General features: G+C 38.8%; 1 protein-coding gene across 1 annotated transcript; it reads left to right on the forward strand.

The window, feature by feature from the left end:
- LOC124259022 (neuroglian-like) lies at positions 1–25,747 on the forward strand (the record flags this gene model as incomplete). The annotated part of the gene is made up of 11 exons (XM_046693094.1): positions 1–89; positions 508–641; positions 8,869–8,971; positions 9,970–10,163; positions 10,855–11,043; positions 11,636–11,770; positions 17,020–17,116; positions 20,538–20,725; positions 23,030–23,188; positions 23,802–23,945; positions 25,464–25,747. Coding segments are annotated over exons 2-11 (1,560 nt in total), but the record flags the coding sequence as incomplete, so codon positions are not given.
- Positions 25,748–25,795: the final 48 nt, after the last annotated feature.

The following is a 25,795-nucleotide window of genomic DNA, read 5'->3' on the forward strand; positions in this document are numbered from 1 at the left end:
GTCCGCGTACATGTACAAAGGTGAAGGAAAATATACGCGTCTCTTGTTTGTATGTACCTGAGATACCATATACAGTCGGTCGCTATAGCGTGAGTACTCTTTACGTCATGGTAGGCTTAGTTTTGTGGATCAGATCATTTTACTAGGGAACACCATCGTTATTAATTGATATCCATATGTGCCATAGGGACTGGGCGAATTTTGAATATCTCTAACGCGGTCACGTTGCTCTTCCTGTCCGCCATGCTTCATATCTGGGTTACCTGGCAGGCCAGCAGGTATATTGATCTGCCAGCACATTTCAGGTTGGGATAATAAACTTGCCAGTTTAAACGATTTGGGTATTGGAGTAATTGTCAAACGTTTGGTAGTCGTTGGGCCATAAACATTTCAAAGTTTAATCAATGCATATAGTATCGTAACAACGACTGTTTCATGTACTGTAGACATATGCACGTCAAGATCAATCAAATAGCCTCATGATATGTTGTTTTTTGGCATTTGTAGATACCCTGTATGTGACCAAACAGTTTTAGCCAGCACAACCTCCCAGTGAAGGAATCCCCGCTTCAGCATGAGACTGTACTGCACCGCATTCTTATTCCTCGCCCTGACCCAGCTAAACGGGGTTGTAGCACAGGGTAAGACCATTGTCAATAGAAATACACGTGATCAGGCTTGTATTTGCTGTCAACGGCAGGTCACGCTGTACAGTGACTATAGCGTGACTCTATGGAACCAGACTATGAGCTCAACACTGCGGTATTCAAATGAATCAGTTTCGCCATGTTGATTAAGAACTTATGTCGCTTTCTGGTCCTGATAGACTGTTTATCAGCTCTATGATTATACACCCCGTTTTTCTCAAGATAACGCTATACATCCCGAGGTATCTGCATTAACGAGGCTCTCCTGTATGCCCCCGCGGGTTTGTTATAGCAAGAGCTAACTGACCTATTTGACGCACTCATTGGAGATGTGATGTTATGGAGAGTTATAAAAATCATTGCACAGGGTCTGATTGCATTTCTGAATATACAATATGTTTCAGAGAAATTTATCTCTTAGAGTAGATAAACGTAGGAGTATTATTTGGCGTCCACCAAATGACACCACTATTACTTAAGGGTTTGATTTCGACTCAATAAACACTCCTTCTCAGTGAGTCATTATCACTTCCTGCATGTTGATAAGAATGTTATCGCGTGGTCCTGTGCTTAAAGCTCAGGTCACAAATCGGTGAAGTTAAGCAGCGTCGAGCTCTCGGAGAGTCCTTGGATGGGTGACCGTGTTTGGCTGCTTGACTCCTGAGAGTTTCTAGGACTTGAGTCCTGCCCACATTAAACGAAGCACATGTGACACATGTGGTCTCACCTTAGGCAAGTGAGTTTGTTCAAAATTGTCTCTGTTCACCCAGCAGGAAAATGGGTACCCGGTGAAAAAGTCATATGACTATAACCTTCTAGCGCCTAACAGGCAGCTTGGGTTATCCGGGGTAATAATGGCCTTGATTGTTAGCGCTATGAGCATACCTAGTGTGGAGTTTGGCGCTATATAAATGGACACATTATTATTATTATTATTAATGTTCCATTTCTTCACGACAACACCTTTGTGTACCAATACAGATTTAACGTTATATACAATGACAAGGATAGGCACAACACCGAATGTGACATTCCAGTATATATGATGTATTTTACGACACATGTATGATTATTTACATAACATAACAGATGGTCATTCATAGTACATGCATTTCGTGCTTCAACACACATTTGGCGTGCCTACTGTGGTGACACTAATTAATTTAGCATGAAATACGTATAGTCATGGCTTGACATCCATTACAACATATATGTCAGGTTACTGGCTTGTACACCTGATAGCTTCTCATGTAATCTTTTACGATCTAAAAGAAGCATATATATACAAAGTATTGTTTACATCTAATAGACATATTGTGTAGAGATGTCACATCAAAGGCAGAAGGCTCAATATATAAAGCAGGTGTCTTGCAATTAAAGCATCCTATTGCTATATAAGCAATATCATAGAGTTTCTTGAGAGGCATGTTTAGAAGTTGTATAGGTGAAGGAAAACCAAGTTATATGGATAGTCAACTTCTTTATTGCAATGAGTGCGACGTTTCGGTGTAGATACTAACACCGTTATCAAGCAAGTGATAGAGTTTTGGTTTAATGTAAGTATATAGTAAGCAGTATTATTGTATGGATAGCATTTGGTATCTTAACTGTAAAGCAGTATTGTTGTATGGATAGCATCAGGTAGTTTAGTGTAAAGCAGTATTGTTGTTGTATGGATCAGGTAGCATCAGGTAGTATTGTTGTTTACTGTAAGCAGTAGCGGTATTGTTGTATGGATAGCATCAGGTAGTTTAGTGTAAGCAGTATTGTTGTATGGATAGCATCAGGTAGTTTAGTGTAAGCAGTATTGTTGTATGGATAGCATCAGGTAGTTTACTGTAAAGCAGTATTGTTGTATGGATAGCATCAGGTGTAGTTTACTGTAAGCAGTATTGTTGTATGGATAGCATCAGGTAGTTTTACTGTAAGCAGTATTGTTGTATGGATAGCATCAGGTAGTTTAGGTATTGTTGTATGGATAGCATCAGGTAGTTTACTGTAAGCAGTATTGTTGTATGGATAGCATCAAGGTAGTTTACTGTAAGCAGTATTGTTGTATGGATATGCATCAGGTAGTTTTACTGTAAGCGCAGTATTGTTGTATGGATAGCATCAGGTAGTTTACTGTAAGCAGTATTGTTGTATGGATAGCATCAGGTAGTTTACTGTAAGCAGTATTGTTGTATGGATAGCATCAGGTAGTTTACTGTAAGCAGTATTGTTGTATGGATAGCATCAGGTAGTTTACTGTAAGCAGTATTGTTGTATGGATAGCATCAGGTAGTTTACTGTAAAGCAGTATTGTTGTATGGATAGCATCAGGTAGTTTACTGTAAGCAGTATTGTTGTATGGATAGCATCAGGTAGTTTACTGTAAAAGCAGTATTGTTGTACATGGATAGCATCAGGTAGTTTTACTGTAAGCAGTATTGTTGTATGGATAGCATCAGGTAGTTTACTGTAAGCAGTATTGTTGTATGGATAGCATCAGGTAGTTTACTGTAAGCAGTATTGTTGTATGGATAGCATCAGGTAGTTTACTGTAAGCAGTATTGTTGTATGGATAGCATCAGGTAGTTTAGTGTAAGCAGTATTATTGTATGGATAGCATCATGAAGTACACTCGTAAGCAGTTTTGTTGTATGGATAGCACCAGGTAGTTTACTGTAAGCAGTATTGTTGTATGGATAGCACCAGGTAGTTTACTGTAAGCAGTATTGTTGTATGGATAGCACCAGGTAGTTTACTGTAAGCAGTATTATTGTATGGATAGCATCAGGTAGTTTACTGTAAGCAGTATTGTTGTATGGATAGCACCAGGTAGTTTACTGTAAGCAGTATTGTTGTATGGATAGCATCAGGTAGTTTACCTGTAAGCAGTATTGTTGTATGGATAGCATCAGGTAGTTTACTGTAAGCAGTTTTGTTGTATGAATAGCATCAGGTAGTTTACTGTAAGCAGTATTGTTGTATGGATAGCATCAGGTAGTTTACTGTAAGCAGTATTGTTGTATGGATAGCATCAGGTAGTTTACTGTAAGCAGTATTGTTGTATGGATAGCATCAGGTAGTTTACTGTAAGCAGTATTGTTGTATGGATAGCATCAGGTAGTTTACTGTAAGCAGTATTGTTGTATGGATAGCATCAGGTAGTTTACTGTAAGCAGTTATATCTAATGCATCATGAAGTACATTGTAAGCTCGATTGTTATATCTCAGGAGATAGGTTTGTAGGTGATAGGCTGCATACGAGGCATTAGGTAGTAGAACTACATAATGATTAGTTACCCTGAGGCCGCTCCCTCACTCTCTCTGTATAAATGTTATATATCATATTCAAGTATTAAATATAAAGCAGTATTATGGCATCTATGGGATGAGGATGTATTGTCAGTTAGGGGTATTGTTGTATGTAATTATCAGATACGACAGTAAACAGTATTGTTACGTGTGTGACATGAAAAACATGGGTAACGCATTGTACGCAGTATTGTTGTATGTATGGACTAATGTCTTATGTAGAAGGCGGTTGTAGAGAGAACAGTAGTGAGTAGTAAAGTTACATTCATTGCATCGCTGTATACAGTGTTGTATGTAGATACCAGAATGTAACGGGTGACAGTGTTAGAGCTTAGAGCATACACCGAGTGTATAGAGCCTAGCGCAATATACGTACGTGTTATCCCCTCCTCCTCCTCTTCTGAGATATTACGTACTATAATGGAAGCAGTGTTTGACATAATCAGGCAACCGACAGTACGAGGGGCGTCCCAAAAGTAGTCGGCCTCACCTAGAAAATTATGCAAATGCAGCTGTTTTTAGGTTATATTTTTCCAAACCAAAAACACCAAAACCAAAACCAAAACCACACACACACACGCACACGCACGCACGCACGCGCACGCACACGCACACATACACAAACCCCCACCCAAAAAAACACCACCACGTACCCCCACCGCCCCTCTCCAACAACAACCAAAAACAAAACAAAACAACAACGACAAAACCGCAACATATGCAATAAATGCATCTCACAAACTTCAGGAAACAATTTATGCAAAACATTTTAGGTGTTTGAGAAGTCCTCTGAATCAAACGTAGATTTTAGAGTGCAAAACATCGCTTGTTGAAGTGACTCCCAATGATGTTTACTGAAAGAGCTTGTTTTGGAGACACTACCCATCCCCCTTTCAGATGACGTTATCATATAGGGCATAGCATATTCTAATGTTTTCACTTATGCATACATGATGCCAAAGGGTTCAAACTAAATATTGAATGGTCACACAAGTGTCAGCACTCAATATATTGTAAACAGTGCCAGCTTGAATATCTGGACACAATGTTTTGAAAGATTAAAATGGGGTGGGTGGGGTGGGTGTCCTTTAAAAAAACAGCCCCGTCTAAATATAAATCAAGCAATCCAAATCTTTAAAGGTTGATTGTGACGGGAAGTCATCCAATACTATACTGAACTAATTTTACATTATATTATCTGAGAGCATACCATTATCCAAGAGGTACAAAATGACAGATCGTTTTTCACTTTCCGCAATTTTTAAAGAAGTGAAATATTATACCCCAATGTGTTGTGATGACTAAATATCTCGTTAACCATATTACCAATATTATATCGTCGCAGTCCTGTCAAAACCTCGTATCTGACTTTTATTAAGTTTTTTGAGATAATCGAAAAAAACGTTAATTTTTAATGTGCAAACTTAACACAATGAGTTTTCAACCATAACTTTGCATCATTATTTGCAGTGAAACCAAACATGTTTGGCATCTTCATCCCAAAGGGTTAGGCCTGGATAAAACATACGAGGTTTTGCATCAAGTCTATTATTAAATAGGATAGTTTGAAAACAGGTAATTTCACTTAAATGTATTCAAATAACAATTAAACACGGGAAGATGAGTCTGTCTAGTGTCTGTTCAACGAGCCAGAACCATTATTGCATTATCAAATACAACGTTTAAACAAGGAAAAGATCATTTTATGGCTCAAGGCCCATTTGCATGACATGTTTTATCGGTGTAAGAAAATACTAAATCGACCACTTATTCTTGACTGCTATAACGTGATTTATTGTAAGGTACCCTATTCAATCCAAAATTACATCTCATTTACAGTATCGTCCCTAAAGACGTCTCACGGGGCGCTGTACCTGTACTGACTATACAGTCAAACGCCTTTAAAATGAGCACACATTGTTACAAAGCCTTTGTAACTTAAAGATGAAGAATGGAACGAATTGTAACACATGTTCTGTATCAACCCTGATTACCTAAGTCTTAGCAAACTATTGGGCACAACTCTGTACGTGCATGCAGGCACCTTCCCCAAAGTTTGATAACTGATAGAACAAATAGGAAACAACCGTTAGGACATATGGTACAGTCACCATGTTTCAACAGTGATAAGCCTTATAATTATATCGGCATCTGACAAACTTCTTAAAATGAATAAACACCCATGAAATTTACGAGGTTTTGCATGTTATTATTGGATATCAATAGGATAGGTGCTTTTGAAAATGGTTGTATCTTGGAATATTATTGGAGGATTGTTATGAGAATTTGACTGAAAAATGCATTGTTACCAGATGAATGTATTTTTCATCTAAAGTCAATTTTGGCAAAATGCTGACTTACGAGGTTTTAACAGGACTGCAAGGATATGTGAAATTTTGGATATGGCTTTGCTAATGATTCCTTCAAAATAAAATGGAAGCTTTTCTACCATTGGACATCGAGAATATAGTTAGACTGACTACTTTGGAACTACCCTCGTACATAACATGTAGTAATATGCTAGTACTGCTAAACACCATGTATTCTGACAGGATCACTGGTATTGGTGAATAAGTAGAAGTACAACGTCAGATATATAGTAAGCAATATAGTAAGCAAACGTCATAGTAAGCAACCCGTGAAGGTCCGGGTTAGAATATTGATCTTCAGTAACCCATGCTTGCCGCAAGAGGGGACTAAGGAAATGTGCTGGAGATTAGGTGCCTGACTCTGATGGTGTGGGTTCGAATCCCGGATGGGACTCAACTCAAAAGTACTAGAATTTGTACTTTACTAAGAAAGTGTAATCCCAAATATAACATATGTTATAATAACAAGATATTACATTTGCATTGTATGAATTCGTTGAACGACCGCATCAAATAACGGATACATGCATTGTTAGGCTCTCATGGGTGAATAATGAAACCAAATCCGGTGACATATGACACATTGATTGACACAGGAAACCCGTTATTAATCAATATGGGAGTAAAACAAGGAAATTACTCCTTTTAAACTTTGTCTGATTGTGTAGTAAAGAGAGTATTTTTGTAAATTTGCAGTGCACGCGTGTGTCATAACTGCCACACAACTTAAGCTCATACACTTCTTACTATATGTGACAAGCAATGGCGCGTCATCACTTATATGTTGTTGTACACCCCATAAACTGTTCACATTATATGGATGGATAATAGTTTATCATCATTTCAAGGACTACTAGTATATTCTCTGGAAGTGGGCCTTTCATATTTGCGAGTTTCAATTTCACAGTAGTAGTCCATTGGTATGATTATTTAAATGAGGTTATCATTTTCAAGCTTTTTATAATATCATCAGAAGTTTGATTAGTGTATGGCACAAGGATAAGTGGTTGGAACTTGACTCCGATTCTGGACCTTCTCTATGCTATTATACTGGTTTTCTAAGTCTTGAAAAAGACAAATATGTTTTATGTGTGTTGGTATTTACTGCGTATTGAAAGAGCAATTTTTTTGCCATGGCAACAACAAACCGGTTATGGCGTATGTCCTGTTGTTGACGCATTGGGGAAACTAAGGTGGAAGTTCTCACACTGTGGACCAGACGTCACCTTTGTCTGTTGTCTCAGTGGTTGTATTGTTGCCTGTGCTGAGTGAGTTTCACAGTTAACTCCGGGTAAACCCTACTCGCTGTACAGGACAATAGTTAACACAGTAAGTAATGCATATTTGATTTTAACAAGAATAAAATCAAATCACCAGCACATACAGGAAATAAAAACATGTCTAACTGACAGGTCATCGCCACACCTAGAGATATAGCGTCCACCCACGTGTAAAACTACTCATGTGTCATGATCGATCGGATCCCAAGTCTATGAGACAAGCAGAATAAAAAGAATACTGAAGCAATACATTGGAACATAATTCTGTGTTCTGAAATTGTCAGTAGCAACACTAAGTAGTGTTTTCTTGCTTTTGCGTGGCTATGTTCAAAACCCCAGATTTAACCGATATGTTGTCTTGGAAAGGTTCCAATTATATACATTTTCCATTAGTTACCTAAGGTGAATGAGTGAGTGAAAATGGTTTGACGCCGTTTCAATGGTTCGGCCAATACCTATCAACTAAGAATTGTTTGACATTTCCCAAATTAAGTGACTCGTCATGGATCTTCTGCTTATGAGCATCATCGGCATTAGATTATAGTCAGTAGGTACTGCAGCACATACGGCTTTGCGTTATTTACGTTCACATCTCATTTACCAGAAAAAACAGAAGGGGGCAAATTCAAGAGCATTTTCTGACGATTTATGTTAAAGTATTGTTTGGACACCGGGCGTTTCCAATGCATGGTCTGCCTGCCAATCAATGTTATGTAGGACTGTGAAAACGAGGATGTGTCTCCCTACGTGTTACATGTACTGTTGTGTGTTGTTAAAGGTCACGCTCAGCAATATTCCAGCTCCTCGTACAAAACATAATAATGAATATTGTGAGTAACGATCTACGGCCAGGTACAATGATACGCAGTGAACCAGGTCACCTAGTGTGACCCACAGGCCTTCGGGTCTTTGCAAGGATTAAAGATTTAAACAAAATAAGAAAATAAATTGTTTTTCAGATAACCCCCAACTCATGCTTTATTGTACTGTGAAGCATTTCGAGTCGGGGTCATCTCAAATTTATTTTGATATTTTTTTGTATGTTGCTTTAATACATTGTAGCATGATTGTCGATAATGGGGTAATTAGCCAATAACATCGTTGGCCTGTCTTGACCCATTTCTGCCCGGCCCGCGTTTTAAACATTCCCCGATTGATTCTCCCGCGACCAGCATAAGTCCGGCTATGATATATAATGCTCTCTATACAGTACTCAACTGTGAACATGTCAGGTAGTCTTCTTGGCTATAATAGGTATTCATTTCTTTTCAGAAACAACACCAGACATTACGGAACCAACGGTGCGTCACACAGTATACATTTCGGATAACAAAGTTCTCTTGGCTTGTGAAGCCAAGGGCGACCCTGTCCCTACGTAAGTACGACGTTTGACACGCAGTATTTCATACATTTCGATTCTAGTACTTGTGTTGGGTTGATAAGGGTGTACTAACGATTCCAGTAAATGTGTTGGGTTGACCAGGGTGTACTTCCCATTCCAGTACTTGTGTTGGGTTGACTAGGGTGTTCTAACTATTCTAGTACTTATGTTGGGTTGACAAGGGTGTACTAACTATTCTAGTACTTGAGTTGGGTTGACAAAGAGGGTGTACTAACTATTCTAGTACTTGTGTTGGGTTGACTAGGGTGTACTAACTATCCCAGTACTTTTGTTGGGTTGACAAGGGTGTACTAGCTTATTCTAATACTTGCGTTGGGCTGACATGGGGTACTATGACTAGCTATTCAAAGTACTTGTGTTGGAGTGACCAGGGTGTACTAACTATTCCAGTAATTTGTGTTGGGTTGACCAGGGTGTACTAACTATTACAGTACTTGTGTGTTGGGTTGACAAGGGTGCACTAACTATTCTAGTAACTTGTGTTGGGTTGACAAGGGTGTACTTCCCATTCCAGTACTTGTGTTGGGTTGACAAGGGTGTTCTAACTATTCCAGTAAATGTGTTGGGTTGACCAGGGTGTACTTCCCATTCCAGTACTTGTGTTGGGTTGACAAGGGTGTTCTAACTATTCCAGTAAATGTGTTGGGTTGACCAGGGTGTGCTTCCCATTCCAGTACTTGTGTTGGGTTGAAAAGGGTGTTCCAACTATTCCAGTAAATGTGTTGGGTTGACCAGGGTGTACCTCCCATTCCAGTACTTGTGTTGGGTTGAGTCCCCTCCGGGAATCGCGAGTCAGGCACACAAGTACAACTAAAGTACTCAAATCTACCACTTTCTAAATGGTATAGTGTATTCTTACATGCGTGTGTTGGACCGAAGAGGTTCTACTGAAACTCCGAACCCCAGAGGTGTTAACATTGTAAAATGCCATCAGAGACTCACAAGTTCCACTGATACCCTTTTGTTTACAGGTACAAATGGTATAAAGATGGGACCATAATCGTCTCTGATAGTATCACGCAGGTAGATTCTGTCACTGGCAATCTCACCATACCCAGCTTCACCAACAGAGAAGAGGGTAAATACCAGTGTGGGGCGCAAAACACCGTCAACCCACAGATCAATCCAGTAGCCGTGTCTCCCGTCATCCTTGTCAGAAAAGTTTGTGAGTAGAAATATACTTGTACTGCATTATACTTGTAAAGCAAGGTTATATTGATATAAGCCAATTAATACCATGATGCGAAGATCACGCTGGAAAAAGGCAATATAGGGTGAAGGAGCGAGTTAAGATTTACAGTTACATCGGCAATATTTCAGCCATATCGCAATATAGGGAATATAGATAATTGCATCATTAATACATCAGCTTATTTCAATGTCCTCCACGTTTTAACCATACTTTTTTGTGGGGTTCACTAAGACCTTATAATTAAATTCCTTAAATCTCTCCTTAGCAGAGATTTCTTATAAATTTGGAAAGGGGTTTGACGCTTCCATTAACCCAACTTAGAAAAAACTTTGAGCAAGACTCGTATGATGTATCGGGCTGTACCTTAAGCTTTTGCATTTTTCGGATCTTGGTGCCAAGTCTATTGGATGGTTACCGCATGGATAACACTATCCATTATATGATAATCATCACAGTTTCGATAGCTTTTGATTATACATAGCAAAACGTTCATCAAGAGATCATTGATGATATTGTGGTTTACACAATGCATGATGAACATACTGGAAGGTTTCCATTAACCAGTCTTTGTCTTTTAGTGGATCCTGTTTCGGCTGTTCGGCGCTGTTGTAATCACCTCTCCTCACCAAATGTAACGAAAACACAAATCATTCACTGTTTACAGCTCTTGGTGCCAACTGGCCTGTCATCCCTACTGAATTCATACAGAAAAACGAAGGTGCCTACGCGCAGCTGCTGTGCACAGACGTTCCGGAAAGTGTCCCAAAGGCTAAATTCGCCTGGTTTTTGGAAGAAACAGCCGGTGCTAAAAAGCAAGTGGAGGAAGGCAGCAGAATCCATATTGACGATCAAGGTGACCTTTGAACAGAGATAAAATGTTTAGCTGGATGTCGATGTTACTGTTACACAGCATTGCATATTTGAAAGAACCAAAGTCAGCAATGGCAAAACAATTCGATTTTTCACAAAACAATCCACGGCACAGTGTATAGTCAGCTTGTTAAATATATGTTCAATATTTAAGTATTATACGTATCATAATTTGAACTATTAAATACTTGAATATTGAAAATCGGGGTGGTCCTTAACTTTGTTTGAGCATATATTTCTTGTTTGACCTAACCCACCCATTTAACCACTATGCTAAGAAACAACTTTGCAGCATGTTCAGACTCATTAGTAACCAAAAGCGTGGTAGACCCAAAAATGTGTATAATACATACATTATTTATGTTTTACTTTTGTATCTAATAAAATACAATTTTACAAACTCTTCCATCCCTTTCATTGAATCTAGAATATTGTTTCAACTGGAAACGTGTTGATATTTTTGGATTTGAATACATTTTCTCATAACATATACACTTAATGAAACAACAGATTCCAATTTAAAAGTCTTTATATGACATTATATGATATTGTATTTAAGACAAAATCTTTTACAGGGACTCTTCATTTTATCTACCTGGAGCCAAGTGATCAGACAAACGTCAACCTGTACAAGTGTATCATATATAACAATATCCTCGACACCATCCGACTGGGCAGTCCAAAGAGTCTGGCAGTTACTCCGGTTGCCAGTGAGTATCGATTGCCTTGTAACAGATATGCATTTTAATTGAACGTAATGTTCATGTCAGTATTGTTTTACATTGTTTATATCATATCCCTTTCTTTACATATAACCCTTATTCCACCTGGTTGTATCCCCTTATATATATCTGCATGTATCATGATGTCGTGATATTGTTTGTTACATGCGTGTTGTACTCCCATTGAAACCATCAAGACAGAATATTAAAAATGCCCCAGATTCCTAGCTGAATTATATTTTCAATGGTGAATGTTCTACATGAATGTCTCATTATATTTAAAACTCACATGCGTTGCAGTCCCTAAAAATTGACATCAACATAATATTATGTACGAAATTGACATCAAAATGACGGCAGCAGAAATTACCCAAAGTGGGCATTAAAATATTCATGATATCAACCCATCATTGAATATTTAGCTATCCAAGATAGGATTTTTGTTGGCATATTCATACAATGATTAAGTTGGCAGTTGTCTCCCTTGAAATTATGAAAAGGTTAAATAATGTACTATCACGGTGTTAGAATACATTGTTCTGGAGCAGTGATTGGGCATTGTTGCATCTACATACACATGTATCCATTCTGTCCATTCTGAGCATATCAATGTAAGTAAATATGTTTTATGTTGAGGAAGTAGATAAATCTGGAATATGTGTGAGCTTAGTCAAGTGAAACGGTTATGTAATGGTTGTCCTTAAAGCAGTATTTGTGGTAGGAACTAGGGGGGGGGGGAAGCTAATACGAGCAATCTGACAGGTGATCGTAACACAAACATTTCAATGGTTAATTGGTTAACGGCAGGCAAACATCAAAGACGTATCGACCCGTGCCAGTTATATTCGGACACTTGACGTAACTTCCATAGACTTACATGTTAATTTAGTGTGCATAAATAATTTTCATGAATTTAATTTTCGTATGATCCAAGTCAAATTATGCACATTTGTGAGGAATCACCTTACTTATAATCCGGTAATTTCTGCATAATTTTCCGTTGCTTATTTATCGAATGGTAACAATTTCAGTTCAATTTTGCGACCACTGTTTAACTAATGACATCACATTTATCAACTTACGTATAGTTCCACAATGCACAAGCCCTTAGGCCGCCATGTTAAAGGAGTTCACGGCACTGTAGATATGTTGATTAAATTATCTACGCAGAGCAGTGATGATTTCAAATTTGCCTATCAAATTTTACAAAGATCTATATATCCTAAACTCATTTCATGAAAATTATTTATGCTACACTGAAATAACATGTAAGTCTATGGATATGACGTCAAGTGTCCGAATATGTATGGCACGAGCCTGTAAGTTTGTGTGACATTACACTCCCCATTAAAGGTGTTATGTATCTATCAAACAGTTCCAAGATGCTTCTACAAAAATTTAAAAACCTTCCTGTCATTTCGTTATGGGTGATGGCTTACATCCTGAACTGTTTCTGCGGAATGGCCTTAGTGTCCAACACATTCAAATTTATCCTGCTCCAGTTAATCGGGGATGAGAACGAACACCTTTGTTGTGATATATACATGCAGAGTTATCAAAACATAATGCGTATCACTGCATCGAACTTAATCCTTTTGCATATTTTCAGTTTTGGGAAAAAAGTATTTCTCAAATATCCATGACAATTGGTGATTTCAACAGTGTTTTTGTTGGGTTGTAATGTTTTTCATGACCACATTTGGAATCCGAATGTCAACGATCGTGTTATGGTAAAACTATGAAAATAGTGTTTTTGTTGTGTTCAGTGCCCAGAACAGTGTGTCATGACAGAAGTAAACTTGTACTCACTCACACTTAGCGGGAGATTTAAGTTCCCTGTTGATTCCTTTTGTCGTATGCAAAGTATCATTTGCAATACGTTCGTCGAAACGATGTTCAAACTCACATTAGTATTTCCGTCATGCAGCCATACAATGTACAAATAGCATGTATTTCATATCAGTGGCTACATGGATCAGCTCCATCTCGTTAGCTTTTCATCAGTTGGTTATTGTTCTGTTGATGCACGTGACATATTTGGCGCAAGTTCCTGTGTTTCAAATAAGTCCTATTCCAAACACAATCTGTCCATTGGTTCAAGTTTTAACCATATAACCTGTTAATGTGTGTTTATGATGAATATTGAATGCAAGTCACCAAACTACTCAAATACCTATACAAATATATACGTCATTCTGGGCCCCGTTCCTCAAAGCGATCGTAGCGCTACGACAGTCGTAAGTTTATGTTAAAATATGGGAGTTACGATCATCTTAGCGCTACGATCGCTTTGAGGAACAGGGCCCTGGATTGAACTAACAGAATGCTGTCGCTAACATATATGTAACTAACGTCAATTAGTATTGTTATAGTAATTGTTATACTGCTGTACATCTATTCCTCAATTCAATTTGACCACGAATCCATCACTTGGTTACATGGACATGTGCTTTTCTATGTTTTGCGCAACCCAAATATCCAGCCGCTGTGCCCGCTCCCACGGATGCAGCCGCGCAAACACAACCTTTTTTAGATAAAATTATCAACAATTAATAGACTTACATCTGATTAATATGGAGACCTTTGTTTTAATCACGGTTTGCCGGTTACCTTGATGCCTAGTTTGAAATCTCTGGTCAAGTTTATGCACCGTTATAAAACATGTTTCTCTCGACACTTTTCTTATTGGAGACTGAAACAGCATCACATTGCGGGCTGTCTAACGGCATTATGGGGCTTTGGATTGGTCTCCCCACTGTTACGACATATAGTTAACACTCATTATACTATAGCCTTGGGAGGGTTTACATAATATACACCTTTTATTGGCGCTTTAGGCCATTTGTATTATCCGGTTCATGATGATTTTATGAAAACATTTTATCTGAAAGAGAGACAGTATCTGACTGACTGACTGACTGACTGAGTTTGGTTTTACGCCGCTTTTAGCAATATTCCAGCAATATCACGGAGGGGGACACCATAAATGGGCTTCACTCATTGTACCCATGTGTGGATTCGAACCCGGGTCTTCGGCGTGACGAGCCAACGCTTTAACCACTAGACTACCCTACCGCCCCAGACAGTATCTGAACTTGTATATATTGTACCACACATTTTTGAAAATGTTCTGTTTATTTCTCCCTTTTCTGCACTTAGTGCAAAATACTCCAGCCAGATGCTACTTTATGCGTCGACCTGTCAGTCGGTTTATGATAGCCTACCAATCATACACATACATCGTTCTGTTATGAAGGAAACAAATCATACATGGGACAAGGTTTGGTAACAAAGTTTAAGGATCTAACAAATAACTAAGAACGGATATTGGTTTCTAGCGATAATAGCCTTGGAAACAAGAACTAGATAAACCGAATCCGTACGAGGTTCGACCGAGATCACATATTCCCTTGGAAATGTAGAAGAAGAAGAAAATTAGTTTATTTCCGTGTCACATATTTTCTAGACATACATATACATTTCGTCGACCAGTTGAAGACAATATCCAGCCTTTCAGGTCTACGAGACACGATTATACATTAAAATTGCGTTAAAATAAAACTGTATAAAGTGTAAAACTCATGGCAATATCACCAAGATTATGATACATAAAAATACATGACTATACAGAACAATGGCGCCTTGTGTATTGCTAGGACGTTGGGAATGTCATACAAGAATAACACTATTGTAAACGTTGTGATTGTGGCTACTTATCCTAGGAATAATGAATTCCGTTTTATTGTGTGAGCCAAATAATCGGTAGACATTTCCAGACCGTGCAGTTTCCATTGTCTCGGAGCACTGATCTATGGACACCGGCATAAGACGATGAACTTTAGTATGATATCGTGCACGAATCGGTAGAGGGTTTGCACAAAACAGACACATCCTGATTTCACTGTATGAAGTTTCTAGTGTGAGGAGAGAATGTGCGCAGATAGTGGATTTGCATTTCGTGGACTTGAGCTTCTAATGCCACAATGAGTGACCTGCGATTATGTACGAGGGGCGATCAAAAAGTATGTAGAATCACCAAGAAAACGATACAAATGCAGTTATATTTATGTTTTGTTTTTCTACATATTATCTGTCAACCCCAAGCAATTTGGTTTTGCTATGTTACAGTCTCACGATCCCCATTTTGCTTGACCTTTCATCTTGGTAAGACGCAAAATCTACAATAAATGCATCACAAACTTCAGGAAACAAAATGTGCAAGAAATATTTTGTGTCTTTGAGATTGATATAAGTCCCATAGAATCACACTTAGATATTAAAGTTCTATTCATAAAAAAGCAATCTGAAATGACAATTGTTTGTTAAAGTGACTCCGCCCTTCATGTTGACTGAAAGAGCTTGTTTTGTAGACACTACCCATCCCCTTTCAGGTGACGTAATCATAAGGACATAACTTATTCTAATGTTTTCACTTATTCATGCATGATGCCAATGGTTCAAACTAAACACTGAATGGTCACACAAGTGTCAACTCACAATATATTGTAAACGGTACCAGCTTGAATATCTGGACACAATATTTTAGGAAGATGAAATGGGGGTGACCTTAAAAAACAGCCTTCGACTAAACATAAAATTAAGCAATCCAAATCTTTGACTGTTGATTATGACGGAAAGTCATCCAATACTATACTGAACATATTTTATATGATATACACTGAGGGCATACCATTATCCAAGAGGTACCAAATGACAGATTGTTTTTCATGTTCTGCAGTTTTGTTAGAAATATTATACCCCAATGTGTTGTGACGACAAATATCTGGTTAACCACATTACCCACACATGTGAAATTTTGGATGTGATTTTGCTAACGATTCCTTCAAAATAAAATGGAAGCTTTTGAAACATTGGACATCGAGAAAACAGTTAGTCTACGTACTTTTTGATCGACCCTCGTACAGTCTCTTATTCTACCTAGCACTACTTGTCCTGGGCCCCGTTCCTCAAAGAGATCGTAGCGCTAAGGTGATCGTAACTCCCATACTTCAACATAGACTGACGACAGTCGTAGCGCTACGATCGCTTTGAGGAACGGAGCCCTGGTACACACTTTTTAAAAACAATGGGCGCTGTATTGTCTTGTGTTCTGCGTGGATATAAAGTACTGTGACGTGACACTATTTTTCAATAATCAATCTAGTTATCCAGTATATGACCATTTTCACAACTGAGCAGACGTTTCCATCATTCTATAATTGTGCATTTTGTTTCAGGTAAACCATATATAAAGCCTAAACTCGAGTATGAAACTAAACCTGCAGTATTCCTACGGTCCCAGACAGCGGAGTTGGAGTGTGTGTACAGTGGATTGTGAGTGTAGTTCGTTTCATGATAGATCTCGTAGAATATATCAACAGTCAGTGTATGAAATAAGGCCCGTCCGACCGCCCGAGACGGTCTAGATTCCTGACGAACGGTCTAAATTTGCAGCTCGTCAGCCCGATGATCTGGTAAAAATTATTTATCTTCCATACATCTGAGTAAATTCGACATATTTGGTCTGGTTAAATCCAGAACAAATAAGTTTATAGACCAAATAATTTTAAAGACATCGGGGCTGGTTACTTCAAAATGTTACCAACTCTGATGTCTGGCTGAATTTTTGGTTTATTTCATACACTGATATCAAGTGCATGGTCAATATTGACATGTTATTTGTATACAGGTATTTGTTCTGGTCAAACTACACATAAATTCACCAGTTATCAGTTTTTGCCTGCTAACAAACTGTTTTCCCAAATCAGCCCCCACTTCAGTTAGGATCTTTCCTCTCTCGACGAAGGAAGTATATGTACACACAAATCGGTAACAAATGAACAAAAATAAATATGTCTATATAACCACTTACTACACTTGGACTATATACGCTTACACAAAGTAGGGGAACCTGAACTTTCAGTTTGGATAGGAAGTATAAGCGTTAACAAACTTTTCAAAGACAGACATTTTATGAACGCTCCACCATTTCTCTGTACACAACGCATGGGATGCACGTGCACAGCACAGTAAGCGGTTAGCCCCATACACGTGCATGGTGTGTCATTCTTGATTTTGACGGTTTTCAAGAAGGTCGATAAATCACAGTAGACCATTCATTTTGACAATCATCTTGCATCACACAGTTGTTAGTGTTTGTTCCCAACCGTTTTTTTTATTTGAAAATGAAATCGTACACATGCAAAGGAAGTGCAAGTGGTGATGCACTCTAAAAACATTCATTGCTATCATATCAACATTTATTGACTCCGATATATCTCCCAATGTTTCAATCGTAAATTAATAATGACGTTCTCTTACTTTTTTTGAAGAGTATATATGGACGAAAACATTATTGATACTCCTTCATCACTTGCATAGTTTGTAAGAAGGAAATTACAAAAAAGCAAGAACGATAGACCCTTTCTATATTAATAAGAAATATCTACCAAAAGTGGAATCGAATGTGCGTTCCGACTATATCATAAGCATGATGACTATATCATGAGTATAAATTATTATGAAATAATGACCATACAAAGCGTTCGCGAAACTTTAGCGTATCCTGCTCTCAAGCACATGCAGGAAACAGAAGAAACTGAATTAGAAAGAGAGCAAATATCGTCATATATGGTTATGGTATTAACTCATTCTAATGGAGATATTTTGGGTGCATTTAATTTTCAAGATGTAAACCCCTACATGATCTTACATGAAGAAACTTTGAGCAACACAAATATCGGGATTATTTTCTAGGTACTCAATGATTCTATACCTGAAGAAATCACCTTTCTAAACATTGACCTGCTTCCCTTCCGATGACCTCCCTCAAATACAGATTACAAGATACTGATACAGCAGCGTCAGAACCTTCTCGCGTGTTGTCGTGTACACTTTCTGAAATGTTTATAAGGATGTATACTGTATTTGAGAATATTGCGTCAAACCTTCTCGCATGTTGTCGTGTACGCTTTCTGAAATGTTTATGAGGATGTATACTGTATTTGAGAATATTGCGTCAAACCTTCTCGCATGTTGTTGTGTACGCTTTCTGAAATGTGTATTAGGATGTATACTGTATTTGAGAATATTGCGTCAAACCTTCTCGCATGTTGTCGTGTACACTTTCTGAAATGTTTATTAGGATGTATACTGTATTTGAGAATATTGCGTCAAACCTTCTCGCATGTTGTCGTGTACACTTTCTGAAATGTTTCTTAGGATGTATACTGTATTTGAGAACATTGCGTCAAACCTTCTCGCATGTTGTCGTGTACGCTTTCTGAAATGTTTATTAGGATGAATACTGTATTTGAGAACATTGCGTTAGAACCTTCTTGCATGTTGTCGTGTACACTTTCTGAAATGTGTATTAGGATGTATACTGTATTTGAGAACATTGCGTCAGAACCTTCTCGCATGTTGTCGTGTACACTTTCTGAAATGTGTATTAGGATGTATACTGTATTTGAGAACATTGCGTCAGAACCTTCTCGCATGTTGTCGTGTACACTTTCTGAAATGTTTATTAGGGTGTATACTGTATTTGAGAACATTGCGTCAAACCTTCTTGCATGTTGTTGTGTACACTTACACTCTCTGAAATGTGTATTAGGATGTATACTGTATTTGAGAACATTGCGTCAAACCTTCTTGCATGTTGTTGTGTACACTTTTCTGAAAATGTGTATTAGGATGTATACTGTATTTGAGAACATTGCGTCAGAACCTTCTCGCATGTTGTCGTGTACACTTTCTGAAATGTGTATTAGGGTGTATACTGTATTTGAGAACATTGCGTTAGAACCTTCTTGCATGTTGTTGTGTACACTTTCTGAAATGTTTATTAGGATGTATACTGTATTTGAGAACATTGCGTCAAACCTTCTCGCATGTTGTTGTGTACACTTTCTGAAATGTTTATTAGGGTGTATACTGTATTTGAGAACATTGCGTCAAACCTTCTTGCATGTTGTTGTGTACACTTCTGAAATGTGTATTAGGATGTATACTGTATTTGAGAGCATTGCGTCAAACCTTCTCGCATGTTGTCGTGTACACTTTCTGAAATGTGTATTAGGATGTATACTGTATTTGAGAACATTGCGTCAGAACCTTCTCGCATGTTGTCGTGTACACTTTCTGAAATGTGTATTAGGATGTATACTGTATTTGAGAACATTGCGTCAGAACCTTCTCGCATGTTGTTGTGTACACTTTCTGAAATGTTTATTAGGGTGTATACTGTATTTGAGAACATTGCGTCTAAAACCTTCTTGCATGTTGTTGTGTACACTTTCTGAAATGTTTATTAGGATGTATACTGTATTTGAGAACATTGCGTCAAACCTTCTCGCATGTTGTCGTGTACACTTTCTGAAATGTGTATTAGGGTGTATACTGTATTTTGAGAACATTGTCAAACCTTCTCGCATGTTGTTGTGTACACTTTCTGAAATGTTTATTAGGGTGTATACTGTATTTGAGAACATTGCGTCAAACCTTCTTGCATGTTGTTGTGTACACTTTCTGAAATGTGTATTAGGATGTATACTGTATTTGAGAACATTGCGTCAAACCTTCTCGCATGTTGTCGTGTACAGTTTCTGAAATGTTTATTAGGGTGTATACTGTATTTGAGAACATTGCGTCAAACCTTCTTGCATGTTGTTGTGTACACTTTCTGAAATGTTTATTAGGATGTATACTGTATTTGAGAACATTGCACTTAACCTGTTTGTACCTGTGTTGTCAGCCCCCTCCCAACAGTCACATGGCAGAAGGACGGTAGCACCATCTCAGCAAGTACTAAATACGCCTTCGACAAGGACAACAGGAAACTGAAGATATCAAATCTGGTGGAGAATGACGAGGGCATGTACACATGTATCGGGACGAACTCTGCCGGCACAGTCCAAATACCCATCTTTCTGGATGTGACGTGTAAGTTCTTCTGCACTGTTGTCGGTTGTGTCTTTCTTGTTGCGCGGGTTGGTGCGGTAGCCCAGTGGTTAAAGCGTTCGCCCGTCACGCCGAAGACCCGGGGTCGATTCCCCACATGGGTACAATGCGTGAAGCCCATTTCTGGCGTCCCCCGCCGCGATATTGCGGGAATATTGCTAAAAGCGGCGTAAAACTAAATTCACTCACTTTTTCGCTGTGAATAGTTGCGGCCCTTAAATGTCACAATTATGATCCTATGTTTAGGGCTGGCTATCGATATACAGCATGAAGATCAATAATCGTTAGCTTAATATCGATCGATTATCGATAAATATTCGAGACATAACTTTGAGCAAAAATGGCACAACTGTCTGAAAGAAATGAACATATTTCACATTACTGGTGGGAGTGTCATGTTTTTGCATGGATTATTAACAAAACAGAGTTCTGAACATAATTTAGAAGCAGGCTTGCTATTCTCGAAACGTTCGTAGCCCTATGAACACATTGGCTACGATCATGAATTCTTAGGGCTACGAACGTTTCGAGAATAAGGGCCCAGGTCATGATTATAGTTCTAAAATTGAATATTGTGTGAGAAAATAAAAACAACAACACTGTTTTCCATCACAAAAAGTTAATGTACGATATAATCGATAACACAAGTTTCATATCGATAATCGTCAACAATTCTTCCTATCGACGATATTTCCGATTATTTTAGCCAGCCCTACCTTGGTTTGGTAGCACCATATCAATACTGTGACAACTGAATGAAATACTAAAGGGATCGGGAGGTCAGTTTCGCTGACTTAGTTGACACATATAATCGTGACCCGTGAAGATCCGGGTTAGAATTGGCCTTCAGTAACCCATGCTCATCGTAAGAGGCGACTAACGGGATCGGGTGGTCAGGCTCGCTGACTTAGTTGACACATGTCATCGGTTCCCAATTGCGCAGATCGATTCTCATGCTGTTGATCACTGGATCGTCTGGTCTAGACTCGATTATTTTCAGACCGCCGCCATATACCTGGAATATTGCTGAGTGCAGCGTAAAACTAAATTCACTGACTCACTCACATATAATCGTATCCCAATTTATCCTCATGATGCTGTACACAGGATTGTTTGGTCCAGACTCGACTATGTACAGAATGGTGCAATGTAGCGGGAATATTACTGAGTGTGGCGTTAAGCAACACACCAACAAAGAATGAAACACTGTTCATTGTTGTGTTAACTGCCACTTGACATCACCACAAGGTGGTCTGACTTGTCTTCCATGGCCATTCAATGTCAATCATATGCAGTGGGTGGGGTTACTTGAGCCTGTCACGTCTACGGGGTCTATCTCAACATGGTGTAACAGACTGATCAATTTGGGTGATAGGGCCCAGATGGATGAACAAATACGACATATTGTTTTCAGTATTTAATTTAACACATTCTCCATTTCTCTAGATATTTTGGATTAAGTGTGAGACGAAATTCCGTCCTCTGTGTTTCAGCTGGCCCAGTACAGATTCCCCCAATTTCTGTCTATATTTTGGATTAAGCTTGAGACTAAAGTCTGTCTTCTGTGTTTCAGCTGGCCCAATACAGATCCCCCAATTTCTGTCTATATTTTGGATTAAGCGTGAGACTAAAGTCTGTCTTCTGTGTTTCAGCTGGCCCAATACAGATTCCCCCAATTTCTGTCTATATTTTGGATTAAGCGTGAGACTAAAGTCTGTCTTCTGTGTTTCAGCTGGCCCAATACAGATCCCCCAATTTCTGTCTATATTTTGGATTAAGCGTGAGACTAAAGTCTGTCTTCTGTGTTTCAGCTGGCCCAGTACAGATCCCCCAATTTCTGTCTATATTTTGGATTAAGTGTGAGACTAAAGTCTGTCCTCTGTGTTTCAGCTGGCCCAATACAGATTCCCCCAATTTCTGTCTATATTTTGGATTAAGCGTGAGACTAAAGTCTGTCTTCTGTGTTTCAGCTGGCCCAATACAGATCCCCCAATTTCTGTCTATATTTTGGATTAAGTGTGAGACTAAAGTCTGTCTTCTGTGTTTCAGCTTGCTCAGTACAGATCCCCCAATTTCTGTCTATATTTTGGATTAAGCGTGAGACTAAAGTCTGTCTTCTGTGTTTCAGCTTGCCCAGTACAGATCCCCCAATTTCTGTCTATATTTTGGATTAAGCGTGAGACTAAAGTCTGTCTTCTGTGTTTCAGCTGGCCCAATATAGATCCCCCAATTTCTGTCTATATGTTGGATTAAGCGTGAGACTGAAATCTGTCTTCTGTGTTTCAGCTGGCCCAATATGGGAGATGGCTTTAAGTGACCAAACTTTACCAGCAGGCAGGGATGCCGTGTTCTACTGTATGTCTCGGGCTGCAGCAGGGGAGGATCTCATTCCCCAACCCGACTGGTACATCAATGGGAATCCAATTGACATACAAAATCCTCCAGGTAAGACTCGTATTGTCAATCTGTATTCAAAACGTATTAGTTTAGTATTTAACGGATCGTGAAACCCCATTTCAGATCTTCTAATTCAATCGTTTGTTCACATGTGATCGGCGGCGTTTGAGGCGCAATATATATATATTGAATATATTACTGACGTCACGATCACGATGTAAAAAACCCAAACCATTATTTTCGCTGTATTGTGTGGAAGATATCGATTACTATAAGAAGATTTGGTTTAGTTTGATATTTGTTAAACGCTGCAGTCAGCAATATTCCAGCTATTTGGCGGCTGTCTGTAAATAATCGAGTCTGGTGCAGACAATCCAGTGATCAACAGAATGAGCATCGATCTACACAACTGGGATAAGATGACATGTGTCTCCAAGTCAGCGAGCCTGACCACCCGGTCCTGCTAATCGCCTCATACAAGCATGGGTTGCTGAAGATCAATTCTGACCCAGATCTTCTTCTAATCCGGCTGCTAGAAAGAGGGCAAAATCATCAGTAGTCGGCACCGTGGAAACTAAAAACCCAACTCTCTTTTTTGCTCTCCCTTTCTCTCTGTCACACATATCAAGATAATTATTTCAAATATATCATCCCTTTGTAGGTAACGGCAAATTTCTGTTCAGTGATGGCGGAAAGGTGTTAACCGTCATAGGTCTACAGAAACCGGACGACATCCAGTGTTTCCAATGCAACGTGAGCAACACAATAGGATATGAGTTTGCTAATGGTTGCCTCAACGTCATTGGTAAGTAGTAGGACTTTTACGGGTCAACATAATTACAATTGAAACGTTTATTGCTGGAGTAAAATAGTTACTTTACTTACTGTTATTCATTCGCAAGAAGTAATATATGTCTTCAAACTTACTGAGCTTGCACACAAACACACATTTACAGGTCAATGTATATACCAGTCTTAAATCGATTATTCCATGACAGTTTCTTGACGTCATTCAAAGTCAGTCAAAGATGTTTATTGTACAAAAGGCCTCCGGCCCATATACATTGGAGTTATACATATACATTATACATATGGTGCAATAAGTAGTAATTAGTGATCCAAACAGCAAATCATGATACAGGCAGTAAATTATGTACAAGTAGTGAAATACGATGGACATACAACACTTTTTATCAGATTGTTACGTTTAATAAGAGCATAATTGATATAGTACGACAGCTTTATTATTCAAAGAACGGATTTAATTCGTGCTATATGTGTTCTATGCATTTCTTGAAATTCCATCCACTTATCTTCTTCTTTTTAACATGTTAAGAATCAATATAATATTTCTGTTATTTGCCATGTTACTATTTTATGTTCAATGTATACTGGCCACATAAAGAAACTGTGCACACAGAAAATATAAATATAGGCACACAGCGTCTTTATACATAAATACAAGTGTGAACATAGCAAGTGTTGGAGACAATCAAACGCTCATGAACGTGCCAGGCGACGTGACGTCATTGATGGTGGCCTATGGACTTGCAATGTGTTACTGCACGTGCAGCCCGTGCAGCCGCACACAACATGTGAAACTCAGAAATTGCAGTCACTGTCGAAAGCTTGATCTTTGGTCATTCAAACGTTCACAAATTCACATGAGAAGTCACATGCACATCATGCTAAGATTAACATCTGCTCAACCTCAAGAAGCTATTGGAATGGTTCGAGCAAGAATGAGCAAACAACAGATGGCAGCACGTTTCCAATGCCATCGTAACACGATATCTGCATTGATCAGGCGTTATCGAAACAGTAATGACGTCAGCGACCATCCACGTTCTGGGCGTCCGCGACGTAACGACGCCAAGGCAGGACAGATGGATTCGGGTGACTCATCTCAGACACAGGTTCCAGACGGCAGTGACCACGTCCAAAACCATTCCCCAGGTCTTCAATGCTCATTTGGTAGCCTCTGTGCGTCGTCGATGCACTGCTGTGCTTCACGCACATGGTCGTCATACCCGTTATTGACTTTGTGACTTCGCCATGTGACCACCTTCTCGATTTTGAACTTCTGACGTCATTGTTACGGATTTTGTTCGTGTTCTTTTGACATTTTGTTGTGGTCCGACACTTCAGCTTATACAGTGTCTCTATCATTTCGTCTTTTCTGTGTTGTATTCTAATTCTGAAGGAATTTTCTGTGCGCACAGTTTCTTTATGTAGCTAGTATAGTTATAAGTTGTTTGAAAATAGAATATTCAAGCCACGTTGCTAACTGGGATATGATTTCACATTAAGATATTTCTTCCAGAACCAATCGTAATATCTGAGCGTCCCCCGCCAGTTCAGGAAATCGCGAAGGGCGATCGCGTGAACCTGACAGTGAAAGCTACAACTGATCCAGGCTTTACTTTGAGAGAGAGATGGCACTTCAAGAATCAAACCTACGAAAACAATCTGCCTCCTCATGTGATTTACAACACGGCCACCCAGGAAGCCTATATCGACACGGCAGGCCTCACTGACGCTGAGTTTGAAGGGGTCATTGGCACATACTACCGGGAACTGTATCACCAATACGACAGCTACACTGCTGTAACAATTGAAGTCAAACCGAAGTGGTGGAGGCCAGGAGCTCTAAAT

Source organism: Haliotis rubra, unplaced genomic scaffold (assembly GCF_003918875.1).
Source record: "Haliotis rubra isolate DU_JTF1 unplaced genomic scaffold, ASM391887v1 Scf707, whole genome shotgun sequence".
Classification (NCBI taxonomy): domain Eukaryota; kingdom Metazoa; phylum Mollusca; class Gastropoda; order Lepetellida; family Haliotidae; genus Haliotis; species Haliotis rubra.